This window comes from Macrotis lagotis, chromosome 1 (assembly GCF_037893015.1).
Source record: "Macrotis lagotis isolate mMagLag1 chromosome 1, bilby.v1.9.chrom.fasta, whole genome shotgun sequence".
In the NCBI taxonomy this organism is placed as follows: Eukaryota; Metazoa; Chordata; class Mammalia; order Peramelemorphia; family Peramelidae; genus Macrotis; species Macrotis lagotis.
The window spans coordinates 177,658,098-177,685,062 of record NC_133658.1 but is presented as its reverse complement, the minus strand read 5'-3'; the positions used below and the strand labels follow the sequence as shown (position 1 = coordinate 177,685,062).

Below are 26,965 nucleotides of genomic sequence, written 5' to 3'. Positions count from 1 at the left end.
ACAACTGCTCATGGATAGGTTGAGCTAATATAATACAAATGCCAATTCTACCAAAACTAAACTACATTTTTAGAACCCTACCAATCAAAATTCCAAAAAACTTACCTTTAATGAGTTAGAAAAAATTGTAAGAAAATTCATATGGAGAAATAAAAAGTCAAGAGTTTCCAGGCTTAGCCTTGCCAAATCTAAAAATTATATTTTAAGGATTGGTCATCACAACTCTCTGGTATTGGCTAAGAAGCAGAGTTGTGGATTAATGGAATAGACTAGGTGCAAGAGCAGTAAATGATTATAGTAATCTGCTGTTTGATAAACCTAAGGAGTTCAGCTATTGGGATAAAAGCTTTCTTTTTGATAAAAACTGTTGGGAAAATTGGAATTTAGTATGGAAGAAACTTAGATTAGAACAACACCTCACACCTAATACCAAGATAAGATCAACTTGGATACAGGATCTAGACAAAAAGCAGTATTATAAGTGAACTAGAAGATCAAGAAGTTGTTTACCTGTCAGATCTATGGAAAGGGAAGCAGTTTATGACCAAGGAGGAGATGGAGAATACATTAAAAACAAACTAGATAATTTTGATTACATTAAATTAAAAAGATTTTGCACAGATAAAAAGCACTGTAACCAAAGATCAAAAGAAATGTAGTAAATTGGGAAACAATTTTTACAGCTAGTATTTCTGACAAAGGATTAATTTCTAAAAATATATAGAGAACTGAGTTAAATTTATTAAAAAATCAAGTTCTTCCCCAATTGACAAATGGATATTCAAAGGCAATTTGCAGATTAGCAAATCAAAGCTGTCTGTAGTGATATGAAAAATTGCTCTAAATCTATACTGACTATAGAAATGCAAATTAAAGCATCTCTGAGATACCATCTCACATCTGTCAGATTGGCTAATATGACCAGAAAGGACAATGAATGATGTTGGAAAGGATGTGGGAAATCTGGACACTATTGCATTGTTGGTGGAGCTATGAACTGATCCAGCCTTTCTGGAGAGCAATTTGGAATTATGCCCAAAGGACCCAAAAAAATGTGCATGACTTTTGATCCAGTAATACCACTACTGGATCTATACCCTGAAGAGATCATAAAAAAGGGTAAAAACATCACTTGTATAAAAATATTCATAGCAGTTTTGTGGTGGCAAAGAATTGGAAAGCAAGGAGATGTCCATGCATTTGGGAATGGCTAAACAAATTGTGGTATATGTATCTTATGGAACACTATTATTATATTAGAAATCAGGAGAATTGGCATTTCAAAGAAGCCTGGAAAGACTTGCAGGAACTGATGGTGAGCAAGATGAGAAGAACCAGAAGAACATTATATACCCTAACAACATGTGAGGTGATAATCGATCTTAATGGACTTGTTTACTCCATCAGTGCAATAATCAAGGGTAATTTTAGGGTATCTGTGACAGAGAATACCACTGATATCCAGAGAAAGAACTGTGGAGTTTAAACAAAAACCAAAGATTATTACCTTCAGTTAAAAAAAATTGTGGGGCAGCTAGTTGGCGCAGTAGATAGAGCACCAGCCCTGGAGTCAGGAGTACCTGAGTTCAAATCCAGCCTCAGACACTTAATAATTACCTAGCTGTGCAGCCTTGCAAAAACCTAAAAATAAGTGGTCTTATGACTTACATAATTTTGCTTTCTCTAATATTTTACTTCTTCCTCAAGGATATCTTTTTTCTCCTAACACATTCAATTTTGATCAATACATAGCATGGAAACAATGTAAAAATCATAAAATTGAAACCTTATAAAATGATATATATAAGTGTAAAACAAAATATAAAAAAAAGAAAAATACTTGAGGAAAAGGAGATCCCTGCTGAGTCTATTCTCTGGAGCCTTGAAGAGATACAATGAAAGCAGATTTCCTTTAAAATCCCTAAATATTATCTCCTAAAGTCAAATGTACAATCTGTTCAATTTGAAAACACGAATTTTTTCCAATTCCAAAATATTAAATTTTTTATGACATGATACAAATTTTGTTAGTTTATATAAATTTTTGTCCACAAAAAACAGTAAGAATGTAGAAATCTGCAACACTACTTAACAATAATTCATAAGCTACAATACTTTGTATACCCATTTCCACAAGCAAACCAGTTCTTCTTCAAGGTAAAGTGCTGAAATGCTGGTAAGGCATGAGCACACACCCACTCTCTGTCACAATCCCCCAAGATCTAGTTTCAATCTATCCAATTTGTGAAAGACTGACAGGTCTCCATAGGAACTGAGACAAAAGTTGAACAGCAGTCCTCATTCCTTCACTATTTATTTTTAGGAATTATGTATTTCAAAACTATTTAAGTACCAATTTGATAAGGTTCCTACATTGTGACTGAGGATGTTTTTGAATGCTTGGCCCCAACCCAATTTTTGCTATAAGACCTATGGTTTTTAAGTTGGATTTAGGTGACATTTAGGTATATGATATAGAAATTAACAAGACTTAGATATTATGTCATGTTAAAACAGAACTTACCATAGAAAGCAAACAAAATTTTAATCCAATATGCTCCTTAGAGAGGAGAGATGAAAGGATTAAAATTTCTGTCTATATTTCTTTTCTTATTCCCCTCAAGGTAAAACTTCTCTCTTGGAAAGGAAAGGGTCACATCCTAGAAATATCAATTCCTATCACTCATGATGTATCTCTATATACATTTAGAGAAAACCATATTGACATATATCATACACATACATATATATATTTATATTTTTTACATATGCTACATATGTGTTGCTACTTAAAGATTTAGTCATATCTTTGTTAATATAAAGACAGTAATATTGGTAGTTTGAGGGCAAAGTAGTTAGAGTGGGTAAAATCAGAAGACTCATCTTCCTGAGTTCAAATCTGTATCAGATACCAACAATCTGAGTGGCCTTGGACAAGTCACTTAACCTGTTTGCCTCAGTTTTCTTATCTGTATAAGGAATTGGAGAAGGAACTTGCAAAAAAAAACAAAAATGGGGTTATGAATTGTCAGACATGACTGAAAAATGACTGAATAACAATAACATTGTTTGTCAGCATTGTTTCCTGTCTATTCCTGAAAATTGAAGATCTTAGAGCCACAGGAACTTTAAAGATTATCTAATTAATTTTCTTTATTTTTTTAAAAGTTACCTAAAATTAAGTGAGATTAACTGAATTGTCCTAGGTTACATATTTGTTAAGTAGTAGTCTTTATTTGAACTTGTTCTAGGTCACATATAGAGATAAATGAGAAAATTGCCTCTCCTGAGACCTTATCAAGTTCTCATTCTACTTCTAAAATATTCAAAGGGATGTTATTTCTTCAATATGGAGACAGCTTTAAACCATGCAGATCAAAATCCCAATTGTGCCTGCCCAACCTCTGACATTCTTTTCCATGTCCTCCTTTAAGTTTCCCCAGGGTAGTGTCTGCCTTGAGTTTTTTCCACTTCCAATCATAATATTAGGAGGGAATAAGAAACCTTTGAGAAATAGAAAAGACAATATTGTACAGTAAAACATATCTCTTTCTATTCTATACCAGGTAAATGGAGTCATGTCTTAAAATTAAAAAAAAAATGTTTTCCAATTATTTTTTTTTTGTCAACTAGACCTCAGACTCAGTTTGGGTTAATTTCCAGGTTGTTAATCTGTATTTCTACAACTTAAAAATTTTTTCAATAAAAGCACTTTTATCTTTCTCAACTGTGTTTCCAACTGAGTTTAAATGTTCTTGAAAAGAATATTGGTTATAAGACTAGGGCAAGATTTAAATCAGAAAGTCTATCAAAAATTTTAAATATAAGCAACTAAGAGAGATAGTATTGAATTCTTTATTTGTCTTAAAAGATTTATTTTATTATAATATGAATGTTTATAAAGTAATTGAAAACTATAGCCATGACTTCTAAAAATATGCAGTAAGAAAGCAACCCCTCCTCATGTTCTGAGTAATAAGAGAATTAAATAGAGATCATTGGTTTGCTGTTCATCTGGGAAAACATTAAAAATCCATAGGTGAAGATGCTATTTTAGGTAGTACAGAATGTATACGTGAAAAGCAGTCCCCAACCCTAGCTACTAGCCCATGAATTTATTCCACAGTCCTCCTCTAGATTCAAAGTGATAAAGTTGTAAGATCCATACAAAAGGGCAACAAAAATGTGCATACCCTTTGATCCTAGCAATACCACTACTGGGTCTATTATACACTGAAGAGATGATGAAAAGGGGTAAAAACATCACTTATATAAAAATATTCCTAGCACCCCTGTTTGTGGAGGCAGAGAATTAGAAATCAAGTAAATGTTCTTCAATTGTGGAATGGCTTAGCAAACTGTGGTATATGTATGTCATGGAACACCATTGTTCTATTAGAAACCAGGAGAGCTGGGAATTCAGGGAAGTCTGGAGGGATTTTCTTGAATTGATGCTGAGTGAGATGAGCAGAACCAGAAAAATCTTGTACACCCTAACAGCAACATGGGGGATGATCAACCTTGATGGACTCTCTCATTCCATCAGTGCAACAATCAGGAACAATTTGGGGCTGTCTGCAATGGAGAATACCATCTGTATGCAGAGAAAGAACTCCCTGGAATACAGTCTGAAGACCAAGGACCATTACCTTTAATTTAGAAAAAATAAACTGATATCTTATTGTCTGATCTTGCTATCTCTTATACTTTGTTTATTCCTTAAGGATATGATTTTTCTCTCATAACATTCAATGTGGATCAATGTATACCATGGAAACAATGTAAAGACTAGCAAATTGCCTTCTGCGGGGGGGTGGGGGGAGGGAAGAGTAAGATTAGGGGGGAAATTTGTAAAACTCAAAATAAATAAAATCTTTATAATTTAAAAAAAAAAGTTGTAAGGTCCAGACCTGTTGGTCCCCTACTCTAGTTATAACACTGGACTAATTCCAGAATCATCAACTTAGAAACAACCTACTATTTTCCCATTTCTTGATCACTACTCTATGAGAATACCATTCCTCAATCTTAAATATCTGTTTCAGAGAGTTGGAACATGTGACTTCCTTCTATTCTACCACTTCTTCTAGTCTCTTTCATTGTTACTCAAAAAATGCTATCAGGGAACCAAATTCAGGTCATGGCCTTCAAACAGACCCCATTTACTAGGTCAATTGTTTAGAAGATATGCTGCTTTTCTGTCTTTTTATTTTAATGTTTTATTATATTATGAAATGATTTACTTGTGTTTGAAGCTTTCTAATTTTCAGATAGCCTTGTTTTCATGAAATTTTGTCCATTTTATATAGCTATTAATTCTCCTTTCAAATATTTTATCTAGATCTCTAATTTGTTTTCATATTCTCTACTCTAGAGATTTTGTTATGTGTATAACATTTCTAACTCTTGTTTCATTTTTTTTCTAGGAATTCTAGTTGAACATATGCCAAACTATGTTTTTATTTAGGATTTGTTAAAGAATGATTTTCTTCTGGGTTCATATCTCGTAAATCCCTAGTTCTACAATATTTTTTTTAATATGTGTGTCTTTTGCTTGCTTATTCATTAGGACTTTATATTAAAGCCAATCTCTGAGGTTTTCTGGAAGGATTTTGGGACCTTATTTAATCTTTATTTATATTATCCTTTTTATCTATATTATCTTTGTTCTCAAACATCTCTAGGCACTGGGCTCTTTGTTACTCTTAGATCTCAGGAGCATCTCAGGCTAGCAAACTGTGCAGCCACTTTCAGCACCATGAGTAGTTTGACCTAGGGCATGATCGGATCATGATCGGAATCCATTTTGGACTCCTTCAGGTCAGGAACTGGTTTGTGTTCTACTAGGCAATTTCTGGCCCTAACTCCTACCAGCTCTCAGAGACTCTATAGGTTCTGAGCTATAGAACTGCAAGTTCAATCAAGAAGCATTTTTGTTAAATAAATGGCATATGGTAAGTACTGGGGATATAGATGCAAAGAATAAAATCATCTCTACTCCATTTAAATTCTCATAGAAAGGATAACAAGAACATATAAAATATGTTCTGCATAAATATAGAATTAACAAATGCAAATATATGTGAAGTTGTTCAACATAATACAATTTGAAATGGGACAGTGTGAAGGATCAAGAAAGACGGTATAAAGAAGCTAGTGCCTAGTTAATAACTTAAAAAAGGAGAGAAACTTTATGAGAGAGAGCTAAGAAGTTTTATTTCAAGCACTTAGGGATGGTTAGTGCAAAGGCACAAAGACAGGAGATTGATATTTGTTTATTTGAGGGGGGGAGGGAGATTAATTTGTCTAAATGCAAGGAGGAGAGATATTGTTCAAAAAGACTGGAAATGTAGGCTGGGCCCAGGGAGAATAGAGGGGTTTCATTTGAGAATAGAGTTTTAAAATATATCCTAGAATCAAAAAGAAGACCCTAGAGTTAGTTGAATAAAGGAATCAAATGGTCAGATCTATGCTTAAGAAAAAAAAAATTACTTTGACAGTTTTGTGGAGAAATGAAGACCAATTAAGAAATTACTAGAATAAAATTATATGGGTGATAATTCAGCAAAATGGAGGTGAAATCAGATAAATAGGAGAATAAAAGAGGATAGAGCAACCATGATCTAGCAAAATAAATGTAACAGAAATGTCCAAAAAAAGGATGAAAATTGAAAAAGACCATCAGATTTGGCAAGTAGAAATAACTGATAACTTTGAAAAGATTCATTTTTAATGAGTGGTGAAATTAGAAGCAAGAATTCCAAAAAGTTTAAGAGTGAGATTAGAGGAAATGGAGGAATCAAGTGTAGATTTTTCAAGAAGCCTGTCTAAGAAAGGAAGGAGAGAGTATGTGATGATAGCTTAAGGGGATGATAGGCTAGTGAAAGTTTTTTAAGGAGAAGTAATAGTTGACAAAAGCAAGTTGGAGATGCAAGAGAGGTAGAGTGATTGAAAAGGATGGGAGATGATAGGATTAAGTTCACCTATAGAGAGCTTGGTCTTGGCAAGAAGGGTCTACTTTTTGTCATAGTCTAGGAAAGAAGGTATAGAAGATTATGTCAAGAAAAGAGAGTTCACATTGAATTACCTCATTTTTTTTGATAAAGTAAAAGTGAATGTCCTCAACTGAGAAGGGGAGAAGAAGGAAGGTACAACCTTCCTGTTCATTCCTCTTCATTAGAGGAAAATGGAATCATTTTTGTAGGGAATGATATCGGGAATTAGGACGGAACAAAAAAAAATAACCTCTTTTAGTGAGGTCAGGTCCTAGTTCCTTTACCTGGTTACTCAGTTTTTAAGCTCCAGTTATGGTCCCCTGCCCAGGTTCCAAAACCCTACTCAGGACAAGAGAAACAGGTTCACATTCTGACAAATACTAGTTCAGGATAGCACTGGAAGGTTTTGAGTCCACTGTCCAGGATGTAGGTCTCAGCTCTCCCTTGTATATATGCCCCAGCTCTATCCCTGCTCAGACCTTATTTGGAACCCCTCCCCTGTGTCCTGAGATCTCTGACTTTCTTCCTGTGATGACCTGACCTACGAAAAGGATCTCCTTGAATTTCTCTTCAGATTTCCCAATCACTATTCAATCTGGTTCTCTTCTGACTTTTGTTTAAGGACTTGTTACAGGACATTTGAACTATGTCTTTTTCTATTTTTCTCCTTATTTAGTTTCCAATTACATGCAAAGATAGTTTTCAAAATTCATCATTTTGCAATCTTTTTGAGTTCTACATTTTTCTACTACCCTCTCTCCACCCCCTCTTTCCCCATGGCAGCAAACAATCCGATAGAGTTTGTACATGTAAAATCGTATTTAACATATTTCTGTATTAGTCAAGTTATGAAAGAAAAACTAGAAATAGGGGAGGTGGGGGAAGCATGAGAAAGAAAGAAAAAACACAGAAATTTTAAAAAGTTAATATAGTATGATTTACTCTGCATTCGGCTTTCTTCTTTGGTAGTGAGTGGCTATTTTTCTTAACAGTTCTCTCGGTATTGTTCTTGATCACTGCACTGCTGAAAGGAGTTATTTCAGTCATAGTTGATCAACTCAATATTGCTATTGGTATATATAATATTCTCCTGGTTCACTCACTTCACTCAGCTTCAATTCATGCAAATCTTTCCATACTTGTTTGAAGTAAAATAGCTCATGATTTCTTACAGAACAATAGACACCATAGTATTCATATACCAAAGGTTGTTCAGCCATTTCCCAATTGATGGGATGATTTTCAGTTCTTTGCCACTACAAAAAGAGCTGCTATAAATATTTTTGTACATGGGGATTCTTTCCTCTTTTTTATGATCTCTTTAGGATATAGACCTAGTAGTGGTATTACTGAATTAGACCTTATGCAATTTTATTGCCCTTTGCGCTTAGTTCCAAATTGCTCTCCAGAGTGTCTACATGAGTTCACAACTCCACAAACAGTGCATTAGTGTCCCAGTTTTTCTTTCTCTTTCTTTCTTTCTTTCTTTCTTTCTTTCTTTCTTTCTTTCTTTCTTTCTTTCTTTCTTTCTTTCTTTCTTTCTTCCTTCCTTCCTTCCTTCCTTCCTTCCTTCCTTCCTTCCTTCCTTCCTTCCTTCCTTCCTTCCTTCCTTTCTTTCTTTCTTTCTTTCTTTCTTTCTTTCTTTCTTTCTTTCTTTCTTTCTTTCTTTCTGGTTTTTCAAGGCAATGGGGTTAGGTGACTTGCCTAAGGTCACCCAGCTAGGTAATTTGTACTCCAGTTTTCCTACATCCTCTTGAACATTGACTAAAATGGCAACAAAGCATCTGATAGGCATGAGGTGTACCTCAGAGTTGTTTTAATCGAATCAATAATTATTTGGTGCATTTTTTCTTATGACTATAATTTTAATTTCTTCATCTGAAAACTACCTGTACATATCCTTTGACCACTTATCAACTGGAGAATGACTTGTATTTTTATATATTGACTCACTTCTTCATATATTTTTAGAAATGAGTCCTTTATCAGAAACACTAGTCATTAAATTTTTCCTTACTTACTACATTCCTAATCTTGGTTGCATTGGTTTTATTTGTATAAAAACTTTTTAATTTAATATAGTCAAAATTATCCAGTTTTCAGTTTATTATATTTTATACCTCTTTGGTCATATGCTTCTCCCCATTCCATAGATCTGACAAATATAATATTCTTTGTTCTCCTAATTGGCTTATGGCATCACCCTTTATGTCTGAGACTTATACCCATTTCTAGAGTGTGAGATGATCTGCTGAGTTTTTGTCATATTATTTTCCAGTTTTCTCAGCAGTTTTTATCAAATAGTGATTTTTTTATTCCAGGAGCTAGAGTCTTTAAGTTTATCAAATAGTAGATTACATAGTCTTACTGTTTGTTTTGTACCTAATCTATTCCATGAATCCACTTCTGTTTCTTAGCTAGTACCAGACAGTTCTGATAACTTACTTTATAAGATAGGACAGGACTCCTTCTTCACCTATTCATCTGACTCTGGAGATTTTTTCCTTAGGGAGTTCATTTATGGCTTATTTAATTTTCTTTTTTTTAAAAAAAAGATCTATACATCTTTCTTTGCATGTTTTCATTGATATTCTTGATCTTTTGTTCCTCCAGATGAATTTTGTTGCTATTTTCTCTAGCTCTGAAAAATAGTTATTTGGTAGTTTTATTGGTGTGGCAATGAATAAGGATAGAATTATCATTTTTATTATATTAGTTTGGCCTAACCATGACCAATTAACATTTTTCCAGGTGTTGAATTCTGACTTTATTTGTGTGAGAAGTGTTTTGTAATTATGTTTATATAGTTTCCGGGTTTGTATTGGGAGGTAGAGTACCAAATTTTTTATGTTGTCAACAGATACTTTAAATGGAATTTATCTTTCTATCTCTTGCTGCTGAGCTTTGTTGGAAATATATAAAAAATCTGATAATTTCTATCCTGTAACTTTACTAAAGTTATTATTTCAAGTAGTTTTTTAAGTTGATTTTCTGGCTTTCTCTAAGCATACCATTATATTATCTGCAGAGTAAGAGTTTTGTTTCTTTATTACCTATACTAATTCCTTCACTTTCTTTTTCTTATTGCTAAAGTTAACATTTCTAATACAGTATTGAATAATAGTGGTATAGGGTGTGGGGTATATGGTGTATGGTGAATGGTAGTTGTAATATATGGGCATCCTCATTTAACCCTTGATCTTGTTGGGAATGCTTCATTTGTCCCCATTGCATATAATGCTTGCTGATGGTTTTAGATTAATTTTGTTCATCAGTTTAAGGAAAACTCCATTCATTCCTATACTCTCTAGTGGTTTTAATAGGAATGGATGCTATATTTTGTTAAAGGAATTTTCAACATCTATTGAGATAAACATATATTCTCTATCCATTTTCTTATTGATTTGATCAATTATATTGATTGTTTTCCTAATATTGAACTCTTCCTGCATAACTCATAACTAATACAAATGCTGTCTTGTCATATTATATCATCCTAGTGATAACTTGCTATAATCTTTTTATTAAAATTACATTTAAAATGTTTATATCAATATTCATTTGGGAATTTCATCTATAATTTTATCTGTTTTAGCTTTTCCTAGTTTAAGCACCAGCACCATGTTGGTATCATAAAAAGAATTTGGCAGGACTCCTTCACCTATTCATCTGACTCTGGAGATTTTTTCCTTAGGGAGTTCATTGATGGCTTATTTAATTTTCTTTTTTCTGAAAAGGAACTATTTAGTTATTTTATTGCCTCTTCTGCAAATCTGGAAAATATTAACTAATTCACTAAAATTTTAAAATTTATTGCCTGAATTATCACTATAATTTTCCCCTCATTGATGGTGATTTTACCCCCTTGGTAATTTGGTTTTATTCTTTCATTTTTAAATCAGATTAACCAATCAGATTAACCAGGGGGAAAAAACCATATTGTTTTTCATTTATTTTCTTGGTTTTTTCAAAAAGCCAACTTGTAGTTTTATCTATTAGTTCAGTTTTCTATTTTATTAATTTCCCTTTGTATTTTCAGAATTTCTAATTTGGTATTTAATTGAGAACTTTTAAGTTGTTCCTTTTCTAGATTTTTTTAGTTGCATGCCCAATTTATTGATCTCTTTTTTTAAGATATTCATATAAGCGTTTAAAGATATTAAAATTTCCCCTAATAACTGCTTTGACTGCATCACACAAATTTTGTTATGATGCCTCATTGTTGTCAGTGTCTTGGATGAAATTGATGATTATTTCTACACTTTGTTATGTGATCCACTTATTTTTTTAAATTAGATTATTTAGTTTCCAATTAATTTTAGCTAATCTTTCCAAGACCCTTTTTACATAAAATTTTCATTGCATCATGCTCTGAAAAGGATACATTTAATATTTATGCCTTTTTGCTTTTGACTGTGAGGTTTTTATGCCCTTATACATGATCAATTTTTTTATGTAGTGTCATGTACCACAAAGAAGGTATATATATTCCTTTCTGTTCCCATTAAATTTTCTCCAAAAATCTTTCACATCTAACTTTTCTAAATTTCTATTCACCTCTTTAACTTCTTTCTTGATTATGGTTACATTTATCTAGTTCTGAAAGAGGCAGGTTGAGGTCTCCCACTAATATAATTTTGCTGTCTGTGTCTTCCTCTAACTCCTTTAGCTTCTGCTCTAAGAATTTAGATGCTCTAGCATTCATTGTATATATGTTTAATACTGATTTTACTTCATTGCCTATGATACCTTTTAGGAAGCTGTTGTTTCCTTCTTATACCTTTTAATTTGATTTATTTTTATTTTTGCTTTGTATGAGATAAAGATTCCTACCCCTGCCCTTTTCACTTCACTTGAAGCGTAATATATTCTGTTGCAGTCTTTTACGTTAGTGTTTTATCTTTCTGTTTCAAATATGTTTCTTTTTAAACAACATAATGTAGGATTCTGTTTTCTAATACCTTCTACTATCCACTTCCATTTTATGGGGGAGTTCATCCCATTCACATTCACAGTTATGATTAATACCTTTGTACTTTCCTCCATCCTATCTTACCCCTCTTTATACTTTTCTATCTTTTTTCACCTTATTTCTCCTCACCACAATTTTGCTGCCTCCCTCAATTTGCATTTTCTTTTATCAGCCTACTCCATTTTCTTTTCCCTTTCCCGTCCTATTCCTTTTTTTTTAACTTTTATTTTTGCTTTTTTCCTTTATTCTTCCTTCCTTCCCCATTTCCCCCTTGCTTCCCTGTAGATTAGAATAAATTTCTAAACTCAGTTGTTCCCAACTTTGACTCAAAGTTGAGAGTAAAATTTACTCAGTGCTCACACTCTCCCTTCTTTCCCTCTACTGTGTTAGGCTTGTGCCTCTTCATGTGGTGTTATTCATCCTCTAATGCCTCTACCTTCTTTTCCTAGTATAATGCTTTTTCTTTTCCCATGTTCTAATTGTTTGATAACTATCTTTTGCCCACTCCCTATATCAAAGTATATTCCTTTAAACTGTCCTAATAGAAGTACAATCTTGAGTCATAAGTATCCTTTTATCATAATCAGTTTATACTCACACCCTCTTTTCAAGAACAGTCCCTTCAACTGGCTTAGCATAAATATAACCTTCGAGAAATAAAAGTTTGATCAAATCACAGTCAATTCATACTCACACCCTCTGTCTCAGTATGCTCCTTTCTACTGTCCTAAGAGATTTAGAGTTCTCAACAGTTATAAGTATTGTCTCCCCAAGTAGGGATGTAGAAAGCTTAGTCTTATTGATTAACATTTCCCCCCTTCTGTTTACCTTTTTTATGCTTCTCTTGAGTCTTATATTTAAAGATCAATTTTTTTGTTCAGTTAAGGTCTTTTTATTAGTTAAGTTTGAATGTCCTTTTCCATTGAAAATCCCATTTCCCCTTAATGTACTAAATTTTTCAAGGTAGTTGATTCTTGATAGTAAGCCAAGCCTCTTTGCTCTGTGACAATATCATAGTCCAGGTCCTCTGAACCTTTAATGTCAGTGCAATCAGGTCCTGAGTATTCCTCACTGTGGCTCCTTGATATTTGAATTACTTCCTTTTTTGGCTGCTTGCAATTCAGCAATTCAGCCATAGCTGAGAATTCTGAAGTTTGACTATATTATTCCTTAGAGTTTTATGAGTATGATTAATGGATTCTTTCAAGGATTATTTTAGCTTCTTGTTCTAGGATATTAGGGCAGTTTTACATGATAATTTCCTGCAAGATATTGTCCGAGTTCTTTTTCTGAGCATGACTTTCAAATAGACCAATAACTCATAATTTATGTCTTCTGGATCTATTCTCCATATTTCCAAAGATATACTTTACATTTTCTTCTATTTTTTCAGCTTTTTGGTTTTCTTTGATGGAATCTTGGTGTCTCATAGAGTCATTCATTTATATTTGTCCAATTCTGGTTTGGAGGGGTTTATTTTCTTCAGTTAACTTTTTTGTTTCCTTTTCCAGTTGATTAATTTTAGTTTTAGAAGAGTTGCTTTTATTTTTTAGTTAGTCAATTTTGCTTTCTAGCTAGGCAATTTCACTATTAAAATTATTGTTTCCTGCAGTTGAACTTTCATAATTCTTTTGTATGACTTTCATTTCTTTTCTCCAGTTTTCTTCCTCTTCTCTTCTTTGATTTTTAAAATCTTTGTTGAGTTCTTCCAAGAGGTCTTTTTAGATTAGAGATCAATTCATTAACCCCTTTGAGGCTTCACATACATTTAGTCATTTTGTTACTGCTTTATTCTTTTGAGATAGCATTACATCACCCTCTCAGAACAGTTGTCATCAATAGTTATTGCTTTTTGTGGGATTTTATTTTGCTCATTTGGATAGTTGAATTCTCTTCCTGTAGTGCAGGGTGTATAGTTCCAAGCTATTTTTGCTGGGGGTGATGGATCTGGTCCATGGCTTTCCACTCTAGTATTTCCATTGTTTTGCAGTTTGCTCCCTGCTTTAGGTAGCTCAATACTGCACCAGTATTCCTAGGTTCAAAACTCTGTTCTCTGAGTTGGTGTTGGGACCCTCATTACTAAGGTTTACTAAGCAGGGACCTGAGCAGTGCTGTGACCAAAAGTTTCTTGTTGGTTTTCTATCTCTCTGGTTTATTCTGGGCTGTTCTGCCTTTTTACACCTAAGACAGTACTTTTCCTGAAGTTACTTCATGATATTTCCTTGAAAAGTGTTTCATTGTTTTGTTTTGTTTTGTTTTTTTGGTGGGTTCTGTTGCTTTAGGATCTGTTTAAAGGCTTCATTTCAAATTGTTTAGGGAAAAGCTTCAGAAACTTCCTAGCTTTACACCACTTGGCTATGTCCTGGAAGTCCACTATACTGAGTTTTTACTGTCATTTTTACTAGTTCTAAATCAAAAATTTCTACTCCATGAATATTTTTCTGATCAATCTCCCTTCATTTTTCAATCACAGACAGAAAAACATTCGTCCTGGGCAGGAAAAATTGTCAGTATGTCTTCTCCTTACTACAGTTGTGGGAACCTTTAGATAAGATTCTGTGATTTTATCTTGTTACATTTGTTTTATCTTTAAGATATGCTATTATGTGTAAGTTTGGAGTAGCTGAACCCAACAGCAAGGAATATATAAATTTGTTTTGAATGTTTTATTCTTTCAAAATTTTTGAAGAGATTCATCAAGCTGGTATCTTTCAGTATGGAAAATCAATATGGAGGGGCAGCTAGGTGGTGCAGTGGATAGAGTACTGGCCCTGGAGTCAGGAGGACCTGAGTTCAAATCCAGCCTCAGAACTTGATAATTACCTAGCTGTGAGACCTTGGGCAAGTCACTTAACCCTTGCAAAAGGAAAGGAAAAAAGAAAATCAATATGGAGTATACAGGCTCAAGAGGCTTTAGGCTCATGGAATCACTGATGTGTTCCTTGAACTCAAACAGAATAAATGTACACTAGCTATGGAACACTTTAACTTGAAGATAAATTGATGAATAGCAACAACTACAAAATAAGACTTCACTGATATAACTAGAAGTGATCTCTTTTTTTCTCCTCTCCTCTTCTATATGTACCCTTCATTTGGCATATACCTCTTTAGTGTCTTATATTATTAGTTGTCTTCTTATGCCTTAATTTCTTTTCTTACTTATAAGTTCTGTAAGGTCAAAGCCCTCTTTCAGAACCTCTTAGAGCTAAAAAGGTTCTTGAAACTATCTTGTTCAGCCTGCATCTGAGCAAAGTCCCCTCTAAAATATAACTTCTTTTATCCTCATTTATTTTTACCTTGCTTTAAATTCTCCATTGTTCTTATATAACAGGAACAACATAAATATGTTGACTAACAAGGTTTCCAATATGCACTTAGTGTAAAAGAAATGAGAAAAAGAGAGGAAAATATATATCAATATCAATATCAAATATATTTCTCTTACAACAGGACTTTGTACCCCTTTACCAAGACTTTGAGAATTTTTTTACAAGGAATCTTTACATGAGAATTCGAGATAACTGGAACCGACCAATCTGTAGTGTGCCAGGGCCTACATTTGATGTGATGGAACGAGTGACAGATGATTACAACTGGACATTTAGGTGAGTCAATCTGGAAACACTGGAAAAGTGGTTGGTTGAGAGAAAATCCTTTTCATTGCTATAGTTATACAACATTTAATATAGGATGATAGCAATAGCTGTTCTGCTTTCAAGTCAGTTAGCTTTCTCTCTCTCTCTCTCTCTCTCTCTCTCTCTCTCTCTCTCTCTCTCTCTGTCTAAAGAGATGATTAACCATGCTGAAATTTTCTACAGCACCTTGATTTATACTGTATTTGAAATTATGCCTATGCTTATGCCTATATTGACTAATACTAGGAAATTAATCCCTCAATACAGATGGGTTCAAGCTGGGGACTCTCTCCTTAATCCTCTTAAACTCTAATTCTTACCTAAGGTTCCAATGATGGCCATAATTCAATTTCTTTAAAGATAATTTTGCCAGCTATACAAGCACATTCAGGCATGATCAGGAAAAATTAAGTTCTATGCATTAATTCTTTTTTTGCATAAAGAATACTTTTTTGTGCTTGAAAAACTCATAAGCACTAAATTTTAACTATGGAATTACTTTACCCACTACTGGAATGCAATAATGAGGGGAAAGAGCTTTAGTTACAGTAAAAGAAAAAGATTAAGTACTATTTTTTAAAATATTGTGGGTCATAATTATAATTCCAAATTGGAAATGGGCCAGAATTTAAGGTTTATTTGAAATATAATAAATGATTACTTTTTTTTGCTCCTCTGTCATTTATTCACTTTAGGTTTACTGGAAGAATTATAAAGGATGTCATTAATATGGGTTCTTACAACTATCTCGGCTTTGCAGAAAACAAAAAAGAAAGTTTAACAACAATAAAAGACACAGTAAAGAAATATGGAGTGGCTGTATGTAGCAGCAGACAGGAAATGGGTATGGACACTCACTTTATGAGTCAATGTTTTATTGCCTCCTAGTTATCTTAGTGTGAGAATCAAAACATATGGAAATATGCTCTCATAATACAAAATTCTGCAAAGATAGAAGTTACATGATTGTTTATATATTTTAATAGCTTGAACTAATTAAAAACAAAAAAAGCAAAATTTTCCTGTCATTTTCATTTTTAACTAAAATTACTGAGCTTTCCTTATTAAGATTAAAAAAGTATAGGAAGGCCATTTTAGAGCTTCTTTTGAAAGGACATTATTATTGTTGTTAATAATATCTTATTTGTACAGCATTTTATACTTTTCAATGTAATTTTGTATTTATCATATGAATATCTTTATTGATAGATATATCATTCTTTAAGCCCTTCCTATAGATTTTGCAATCTAGTCAAATTGACCTTCTCTGTTTTTCACATGTGAAATATCATACCCTATCTCTATGACTTTGATCTGGTTCTCCCTTGCCAGAATGCACTTTCTCCTCATCGCCATATCATAGATTTTTTTCTTCCTTTGAGAGAGCCCCAAACTACCTGCTAGGTGAAATCTTTCCTGATTCTTTCAGTCAACAGTGCCTTAACTCTCAAACTATGTAACATTTAATAATTTGAATTTATTTGCATTTACATTTATTAAATGTATCCCTATATATGCACTTATTATTTTCATTAGATGAAAGTTCCTTGTGGGTAGACACATTAAATCTTTGATAACTGATTTAGGATTTATAAAACAATTTATATATTGCTTCATTTGGTCTCTTTATAGTTAATCTTTCAGTCTTCAAAACAATACTCTTAACATGGCCAGGAGGAGTGTTATTATCACCATTATATAGATGAGTTATTAACTCATATATTAACTAATTTTCCCAAGATACTTCATAAATGAATGACAGAATTAGTATTAGAATTTAAGATTTTCTGACTTTAGTTCTCTATCTAGTTCAACACTTGTCCCATAACACAATGCCTCTGGTATGTATTGAATAGTCTAGAGAATTCAAGTTTACCCATGAACTCAGGTACAGCCTATAAGGTTTTACCTGATTAATGAATATGAAACTGTATAAGCCTTGAAGTTAAGGTTCATTAACCACAAGGGTTTCAATAGATGTATTAATCAAAGACAGCTAGGTGACTTAGGAATAGAGCACTAGAATTGGAATCAGAAAAATTCAGTTTCATGAATTCAAATGCTGCTGCAGACACTTAGAAGCTATATAACCTTAGCCAAGTCACTCAACCCTGTTTGCTTCACTTCCTCATCTATAAAATGAGACTGAGAAAAAAAATGGCAAATCAATACAGTATCTTTGCCAAGAAAACACAAAAATGAAGTCACAAAGAATTGGGCATGATTAAAAATGCCTGAACAACATTAATCAAAGGAGTACAATATATGCTATCTGAAACTAAATTAGATAGTTATGATTCAGATACAATGTATATTTTAATGGATACTAATGAGTGAAAAGGAGAACAAAACCATGTTCATTCTATTTATTTTTCCACTGGTTTTATGTCATTTTCCAAAACATTCACAGAATCTATTATATCTTATACTAATTCAGTTAATTCTCCAAATAGCCACAAAATTCATTGCAATAAGTTATGTGTTTAAGATCATTAGAATTATAATATTAAAATACAATAGCAAGATATATATATCATAAAATGGACTGTATCACATGACTATTGCTGATATTTGTTTTGGATTTGTTTAATTATAAAGTATCTCATATATAAGTTTAGTCAAATTGCTAATAACACTTAAAACTCTGTGAATGTAAACTGGCAACCAATACTCTCTCATTGAAATCATGTAGTTCCGCTGACTGAATCTCAAACAGAATAGTCATTGAGTGTTGTCCCAGAAACATCAAGAAGCTAAAAAATAAATAAATAAAGTGTAAAGGAAAAAACCCTGAATTCAAGTCCCTACTCAAAAATCATACAACCTTGAGCAGGTCACTTAATCTCATGACACCTAAATTTCCTCATCTGTAAAAGATCTATTTTTCCTATTCATGTGGAAATCCTACTCTGATGCTTCATTCTGCTGTAGTAGCGAGCCTCTCTCTATGGCATCTGTTGCCCAGCCTGGTTTCAAGTCCTGTAACAAGATGCTCCTTCCAGATTAAACTCATCACCTCTAATATCATCACCATGCTGCCAATTCCAGCCTTAACTGATACTCCCTTCCCTTATCTCTTCTTCCCTCTGATTGTGGGGCAGTAGTATAGAATGCCAAACTCTTTCCAAGGCCCTCATTTAGAGGGGAGAAACTGAACTTTTTGGCTCACTCTGCTCTGCATCTGCTGTTCTCTCTAGATGCAATTCCAGGGAACAAGATGCTTCTGTGTCAGATACCTTCCTGGTCTCTCCTTCTATGCAAAATCCTTATACTTTTACTCTGAAACAATAGATTATAAGCTCTTCACTATAAGGGATTTTTTTTCCTTTTTATTCATTGCATCCCCAGCACTTAACCACAGTGCCAAGCACATAATAGGAGCTTCATCAATATTTATTGGAATAAATTGGATTGAGTTCTTGTCAGTAGAGCTCATATTCTGGTGGATCTTAATATATTGGAAAGGCTTCAAAAGTATGGTTCCAGGAACAGAATCTCTTTTCCAAGAGAAGCCAATAATGTAGACTCACATTATCAAAAGACTGGCCAACTTTTGGGGCATGGCCAACTTATAAAAAATGAAAAAATTTAATTGCTCTCAGTTCTGTGCAGACCCCTTCTGCTTCTATCATAATGGTGGCAGAGTAGCAGGAACAGGAAGAGAGGGTATTAAGAATTAGGAGATTTTTAGAACATCAATAAATATCCATTTACTATTGGTAAATATGATACCCTTGTCCAAAGACTAACAAGATGATATATTTTTAGATCCTCTGAATCATATCGATCTTAACATTCTTGATATAAATAAAACCAGAAGAAAGAAGTTGAAGGGTAGACTTAAGGTATTCTTAGAGAGGCAAAAAAAAATGTTCTTTGTTTGTTTGTTTTTTAATACGCTTCATTCTCAAAAAAGACCATGACATCATGGAGGTGATACCATGATAAACACACAAATTGGATTTGAATGAGGGGATACTGTGCTAAGTCACCAGCCTCACTTTCTCCTCCAGAATCACCTAGGTTCAGTGACCAGAAATGCATCAGGATAACTGGAGAGGGCCTGGATGTTAGGCAATTAGGATTAAGTGCCCCAGGTCACACAGCTAATAGGTGTCAAGTGTCTGAGGGTGGATTCAAAATCTTGTCCTCCTAATTACAAACCAAGTGCTCTATCCACTGAGCCACCCAGCTGCTCCTAAGAGGCAAACAAAGGAATTTGTAACATGGGTTTTATCATATACACCAAAGCTTCAAGAAATATTATTTCATGGAATGTTTCATCATCATATATATTGTAGTATTAATAATCATTTGCAAAAAAAAACATATGGAAAAATTTCAGTTTGTACACCATCAGTTGCCAAGGACAACAATGGTAGATAAGTTCTATGAAGAATCTTATAAGACTTGTCAAATTAAAACAATGTCTTCTAATATTTGATGACTTTGAACCCAAAGGTGGGGAGAAATGAGGATGTGAAGAATTATATAGAAAAGTATAGTTTCTAATGGGGAAAAAAATTGAGAGGTCAAAGACTTTAGATTATACTGAAGCCTTGTTCCTCTTCTTTATCATGAGAATTTTCTTCCAAAAAAGAAAAAGAAAAGAATTGCTAGGTAATGGAAATGTAAAGCACCATGTAACAACACAGAGAATTGAAATGAAAATTACTGCATTTTAATGGACAGGAAAAGATTCACAATGGGCATTGAAATTATTCCTCAGTCATTTGTCTATGCACAGCTTAAGATCACAATTCCTAATAAACAAGAAGAATGATCATGAGAGCAAGATGTGGTATTCATTCAAGAATATTTAACCCAGAAAAGATCATAGTCAACAAACATTCCACTTAGTTGCGATAAATGACTGCCAAACACAATCCTGGGTTAAAACATCAATCTGTACAAAGATATGTAGACAGATGATTGTCAATTATGAGCAATATCATTTTTCAAAGTTGAAAAAATCAGTGGAGAGCAAATTTAGTCTAGAAAAAGCACGACAAGATACAAATTAAATAAACTTATGTGAATGGTATATAAGGATGACAACAAAAAGAGGATTATAAAACAAAAATATAGAAAAGATTTACCAAAAAAATATAAAAAACTATTTTCTCCTTCAAGGATAGTGAAACTATCACATTTTTACCCCCAATACAACAGTCTAAGATATTTAGAGAGAAAGTCAATGAAAAAATGAACAAAGATAAAAAAAAACAATCATATTAGATCAAATATGCATTAAGGATATCTATGTTAAAGGTACTACAATGCTTAGCATATTGAGAGACCTTTATACAATGTATCTAAGAGAGATGGGAGATATCAAAAATACAGGAACAAAAAGTCTCAGACCTTATTGATACCAAAAATAGTGATTAAGAGGAAAAACCAACCACTAACATATATGCCTACTTTTCTATATATTAAAAAAATCTTTATGAGGGGTAATTGAAAACAATCTTGATGAGATTATTAGTAAAGAATAAACAGACTTTAACAAACAATATTCCAAAAGTCTGCATATCTTTATCCATCTTACACCTAACTGAAAAATGTAGAGAATATCAAATCTCATTGCTTATTGATAATTTAAAAAAAAAGCATCCAACTTAGAACAAGACACACCTTAAAAGCTCTTTTATTACAAGATATTTCCCATCCAAATATCATTATCATTCATAATTTTTTAGAGATGTAGTAAGAGAGTAATCCTGTTCAATGACTTTCTAATAATAAGTATTAGTTGAGATATAAAACAGAGAGATATAATAGGATGACAAAAATATCAGTTCTGTGACAGAGGAGATAAAATACAGAATCCAAATCAAGGAAAGATTACCTGCTAATGGTGAATTCTTCTAGGTGCTCCTAATTGTGGATGACATTCTATCAATTCTCAAAATATAGCAGAGCCCCTTGGAAATTTCTATAATTGCTCAAAGAAGTTTGACATTTCTGTCTACACAGTGGATGAAAATTATCTATGGCTACAGATTTCAATATATAACTGAACACATACAAAATTTGGTTTATCAGGGACAGACATTAAGTACTGTGAACTAGACCTAAAGTTGAAGAGAGTTTTGGATTGCTTTTGAGAAATCTGCAAAGCTCTTTTATTAACACATGATTTCCCATAAAAGGAAAAGGTCCATATTTTCAATTTTATTGCAGATGCTTTATAGCAGTGAGACCTAGAACACTACTTCCCTTAAAGAACTAGACACACAGGTTTCATTCAGAGGACAAAAGAAAGAAACATGGTACATATGAGCCAGCAGTGATATATAACCAATCAAAACCTTTAAAGAATAGGAGTAAGGTATGACATCAAATAATTGTATAACAGAAAAACAAGATAGGCTAGTCACATGGTATAGTCAGATTCCAAGGTCACAGTGTGAAAAGAAAATAAGGAAGTATTTTAACAATGTTCTGATCTTTTGGCAGGCAAAGGATGAGAGTCATATAATCAATCAAGAAAGATTTAGTATGTGCCTACTATATACCAGACACTATGCTAAGTTTGGGAATACAAAAAAGAGACAAAAGACAATCCCTGTTCTCAAGAAGCTTATAATATATTGGGAGAGATAACTTGAAAACAAATGTATACATACATATATATATATATATATATATATATATATATATATATACACATATACTCAGAGAATGAATAGGGAAAGATATGTTGTTAACCTTATCACTGTAGGGAATTCCTAAATCAATGAGATTATAGATCCATTTGAGTATCTGAGTATGTGACAGTATTTTGAAAACTGTAAAACTGTAAATAACCACATAAAATATAGGCTATTCACATTGTTATTTCTCTCTAATTTTAAATATTAAATAGCCTCAACTTGTTCATGACCCTAGACTATATTATTATGAAGTAATTAATACATTGAAGTTTATGAAGACACAAAATACCATAAGGTTATGGTGCTGCTCTAGAAGTTTGTTATCAGTGATATTCCCAGAATGGTATGACAGTGCTTATTTTTTTGTATGTGAACTATCAGATATCAATTCCATGTTTAGATAACCTCAGCCTATGTGAACCCAGGAAACAAAGATTAGGTCTTCTAGGTGTGATCACACTTAAGTAAAGAGGTTACAAAAAGTCTTTGCCTCATAACTCTAATAGAATCAGAGAAAATTATAACCTAATCCATTCAACTCTCAATACAGATACCTGGTTTTAGACTATGTGGATTTTTATTTTTTGACCAACATGTCTGAATACTTTGGTCAATTTTAATGACTAGCAAAATGTCAGAGTATTTGATGCTGTAAAGATAGAGCCCAAGTATGGAAGAGTCATTTCTAATAACTTTGTTCATCCATGCAAAGTAAAATGTACATCAGAAACAAATACCCATGTAATTCATGAAAAAATGAAACCAACAACTGAAGCAAATAATTAATAAGAGGCAACATATCATAGTCAAATGACAGCTGGCCTCAAAATCACTCCAGTCATCCATCCGACACATACTGGTTGTGTGATTCTGAGCAAGTTATTTAATCTTGTGGTGCTCTAGGCAATTCTCTATGAGTAGAAATTGCAAAGGTATCTACCTGAATTGGTAAAGAGAGTTTGTTTACCGAGGAGTTCCCTATACAAGTTCCTATCCCTCAAACTATCAGAATTGCTTCCCTTCTCTTCTTTGCATATCTTAAAACAGCTTCTAAGTATTATAGGGCAGTATTCAATTCTGATGACAGCTTGTTGATAGTGACAAAAGGATTTCTTTTCGTTTTTTAAGGATGATAAGTTAGAGTATACCCAGAGGATAAGTAACAAGAATAGTGAAAATGGTTTGAATCTATTATGCATGAGATCAGAATGAAGGAACTGAGGAAAATGATCTTTCAACTGGGAACTTGATAGCCATCTTCAAGAAGCTGATGAGTTGTCTGTTCAATAGGTGGAACTTGTAAAGAAAGAATTTAGGTTTGAATTTAGGAAAACATCCTGAGAATTAGTGAATTTGGGCTGTCCAGAAGTGGTAGGTTTCATTTTCTTTGCTCTTCAAACAAAGGCTAGATAAACCCTTAATAATATGCTGTGGAAAGCATTCTTTTTCAGTTATATATTGGCCACTAAATTCATTTCTCCATTAAACTCCCATATTTCATCAATTATTCTAGTTTCAATTTAAAGAATTTGCATCCAAGTATTTTTTGCCATAACATGGAATGCCATGACTGGAATGAATCCTGTTCTCACTTCTGCTCCATGAAATCCCTAATTTCCTTCAAAGTTCAAATCCAGTTTTAGTACCCACAGAAGACCCCCAGATTATATGCCTCATTTACCCCAGTAATCTTATCAAGATCTTTTTGAAACCTGATGTTATCTAGTGTGTCAGCAGTTATCAATCCCTCCTAGATTTGGGCCATCTGCATATTAGATAAACATATATATCTACTATTGATAAAATATATTAAATAGCAAATAATCAAGCACAGATTCCATCATCCATTGCACTAGAACTATACTATCAAGTTGAACGTAGTTTATCATAAGACAAAAATATACTAACATGATAATATTTACTAACAGCATTGTTTTGACTGACTTTGATACTCATTCCTATAAATAATATTTATATAATAATGCTTATCCATACCTGCATGGATATAAAAATCATTTTATTTCTTCTATATCTTCCTACCTATTAAAATCTGATTATTTTACCCATTTGGTCTCCAAGTCAAAAATAGAGCAAAATAATGGGAGATGATTATAAACTATTTTCAGTTGCCTATAAGTAGAGCATAAAACAACTGTATTAAAGGATTTAGGGAACAAATATACTGTTTTCTTGGAATCCAAAGTACTCACTACAAGCCTGACAGACAGATATAAAAATTGCTATTGGTCTTTAAGTTATTTAGATTGATATTTCTAGGAATAAGTCATTAAAATTATGTGCTCTTTCAAATGGGAAAAATGTAATATTATTTTATACTTCTTCCTTCAGGTAACATTGATAAACATGAAGAGTTGGAGAAACTGGTAGCCCAATTTCTGGGAGTAGAAGCGGCTATGGTATTTGGAATGGGCTTTGCTACCAACTCAATGAATATTCCAGCACTGGTTGGAAAGGTAAGGCATTGTTATTTTGAATAATTATAGCTTTTACCATTTTTAGCTTATACTAATTCTATTTCCATTCTATGAAAATATTTGGCCCATATACTTCTTTCATAAATTTAGCTGGTCTTCATTGTGACTTCTTTGGTTCCAGATTACCAGAATACAAAACTGTTGACCTCTTTCTGGGTGGTAAGTCTGTAGTAAGATCTTGCTCAATCTTTCCATGACTTTAAACCTACACACATTGTGTAAACTGACTGATTAAGCAAACAAATTCAAAATTAGGATATAGTATAAAATATAACATATTATTGTCTCCCAAGAAATAATGAAAAGGATGATTTCTAACGAATCAGGAAGACTTATATGAACTGATTCAAAGTGAAGAAATGAAAATCAGAACATTTTATGCAAATTCAAAAACATTGGGTGGCTAGGTGGCACAGCAGATAGAGCACTGACCCTGGAGTCAAGAGTACCTGAGTTCAAATCCAGCCTCAGACACTTAATAATTACCTAGCTGTGTGGCCTTGGGCAAGCCACTTAACCCCATTGCCTTGCAAAACAAAACAAAACACAAATAGTTTAAAAGAAAACACCAACTCTGAAAGCTAAAAGAACTATGATAAGTGCTTTGAAAAACCTTTAATTACAAAGGACCAATAACAAATATTATTGTACACCACCAAAAAGAGATATGTCAAATTAGATATACATTTTTGGACATGATCATTGCGGATATTTATTTTGCTTTATATTGTATATCACAAAGATTTTGTGGGGTTTTTCCCTTTCTCAATGGGGAAAGCAAAAGAGAGATAAAATAAATGTGAAAAATAAATTTTAATCTTTAAAAAATAATTTTTAAAGTAATCATCTACAAAATATTAACCCTAGCTAGAAAATTGACCTATCCTCTAACTGGGGATAGATGGACAAAGCTTTGCTACATTCTAAAGGTTTACCTGAAAGTGATAGGTTTCTTAAAAAAATGTTTATTTGTTAAGTGTGCTAACACTGATAAGCTACCAAGAATACTCTGTAACAGTTAAGAAGTAAAATAAGGCATTTGTGAGCCCTAGAAAAAGCTTTTAAATTGTACTTCTTATGTTATTGTCTACTGGAGGCACCATAAAATAAATATCAAGATACCAAAAACAAAATTTTCTGCTATCAAAAAAAAATATGTAAACCTCAGCAACTACCCACTCTGAACCCTAATCTTGCTCAAGGTTTTGTGAAATACTGCAAAAATATATTTCAGATAATCAAGTTTTATTAGTATATTATTCATAGTAACACATTGCAAGTAATTCATGAGAAAAAAATTAATGTTCTTAAATACCCTGTTAGTAAATTAACATCCTCAAAATAAGTAGATAATGGAAATTTCAGAAAAGACAGAACTCCAGATACTCTTGCCAAATGCTTTGGCAAAATACCAAATATTCTTGTAAATATAAGAGTGAACTCAATTCTGATTTTCAATTTTGCATATAAAATAACAATAAAAAAAAGGATACATAACTCTCCTTAAAGGTATATAGTGTTGTTTTTTTACCATTAACCACACCATCATAAGTTCTCTCGAAAGGTCTATTTCCTTTATCTGAAGACAGTCTGTCCCTTAATATATTCCAGAGACTAACCTAGTATTAAAAATCTCTAAAGAACAGGACATCACAACCTTCTTAGATAATCCAATGTAATTTTTAATAGCTCTTTCTAACTCTATTTAATTCTTCAAGCTCTAGCTTAAAGCTGCTGCTTACTGAGATCATGGTTATTGCCTTCACAACATAAATCATAAGCATTCTAGAGAGTTTCACAATCATTATTCATATACTTGAAATATTGTCTGGGTAAATCAGCTCTTTTTAAAATTATCTGTACTCCAAGTCTTACCCACAAAGACATTCAAATCAGCTAATGGTCTTTATAATGGTTTGTGCTTTTACTGGACTTAAATATAGAATACCTAGGTTCTAGTATCAACTCTACCATTCATATAGATGTGTCTTCTGAGGCACATAACTTCATCTCTCTGTGCCTTGGTTTCTTTATCAACAAAATGATAAGACTGACCTAAAGGATCCAGAAGGATTCTCCCAACTTCAAAAGGTCTATTAGTTAATGGATTTGGCTGTCTTTGTCAATAATGTTATCCCCTCACTGAATGTGTTCAAGCAAAAGGTGAATGACAGAGGACTCTTGTTCAAGCATGGATTAGACTACA

At 32.8% G+C, this 26,965-nt stretch overlaps 1 protein-coding gene across 2 annotated transcripts in view; it reads left to right on the top strand.

Moving 5' to 3' along the window:
- Window positions 1-13,821: 13,821 nt before the first annotated feature.
- The window catches only part of LOC141504437 (serine palmitoyltransferase 3-like), a 134,198-nt gene continuing 121,054 nt past the window's right edge, over window positions 13,822-26,965 (top strand). Inside the window, exons 1-3 of one of the 2 annotated variants that reach the window (XM_074209435.1) lie at window positions 13,822-15,575; window positions 16,301-16,449; window positions 24,614-24,738. In XM_074209435.1, coding sequence (XP_074065536.1) covers window positions 15,475-15,575; window positions 16,301-16,449; window positions 24,614-24,738 — 375 coding nt within the window. In that variant the 5' untranslated portion in view covers window positions 13,822-15,474. The remainder of the gene's footprint in view (window positions 15,576-16,300; window positions 16,450-24,613; window positions 24,739-26,965) is intronic. The other variant, XM_074209436.1, reaches the window with a different exon arrangement.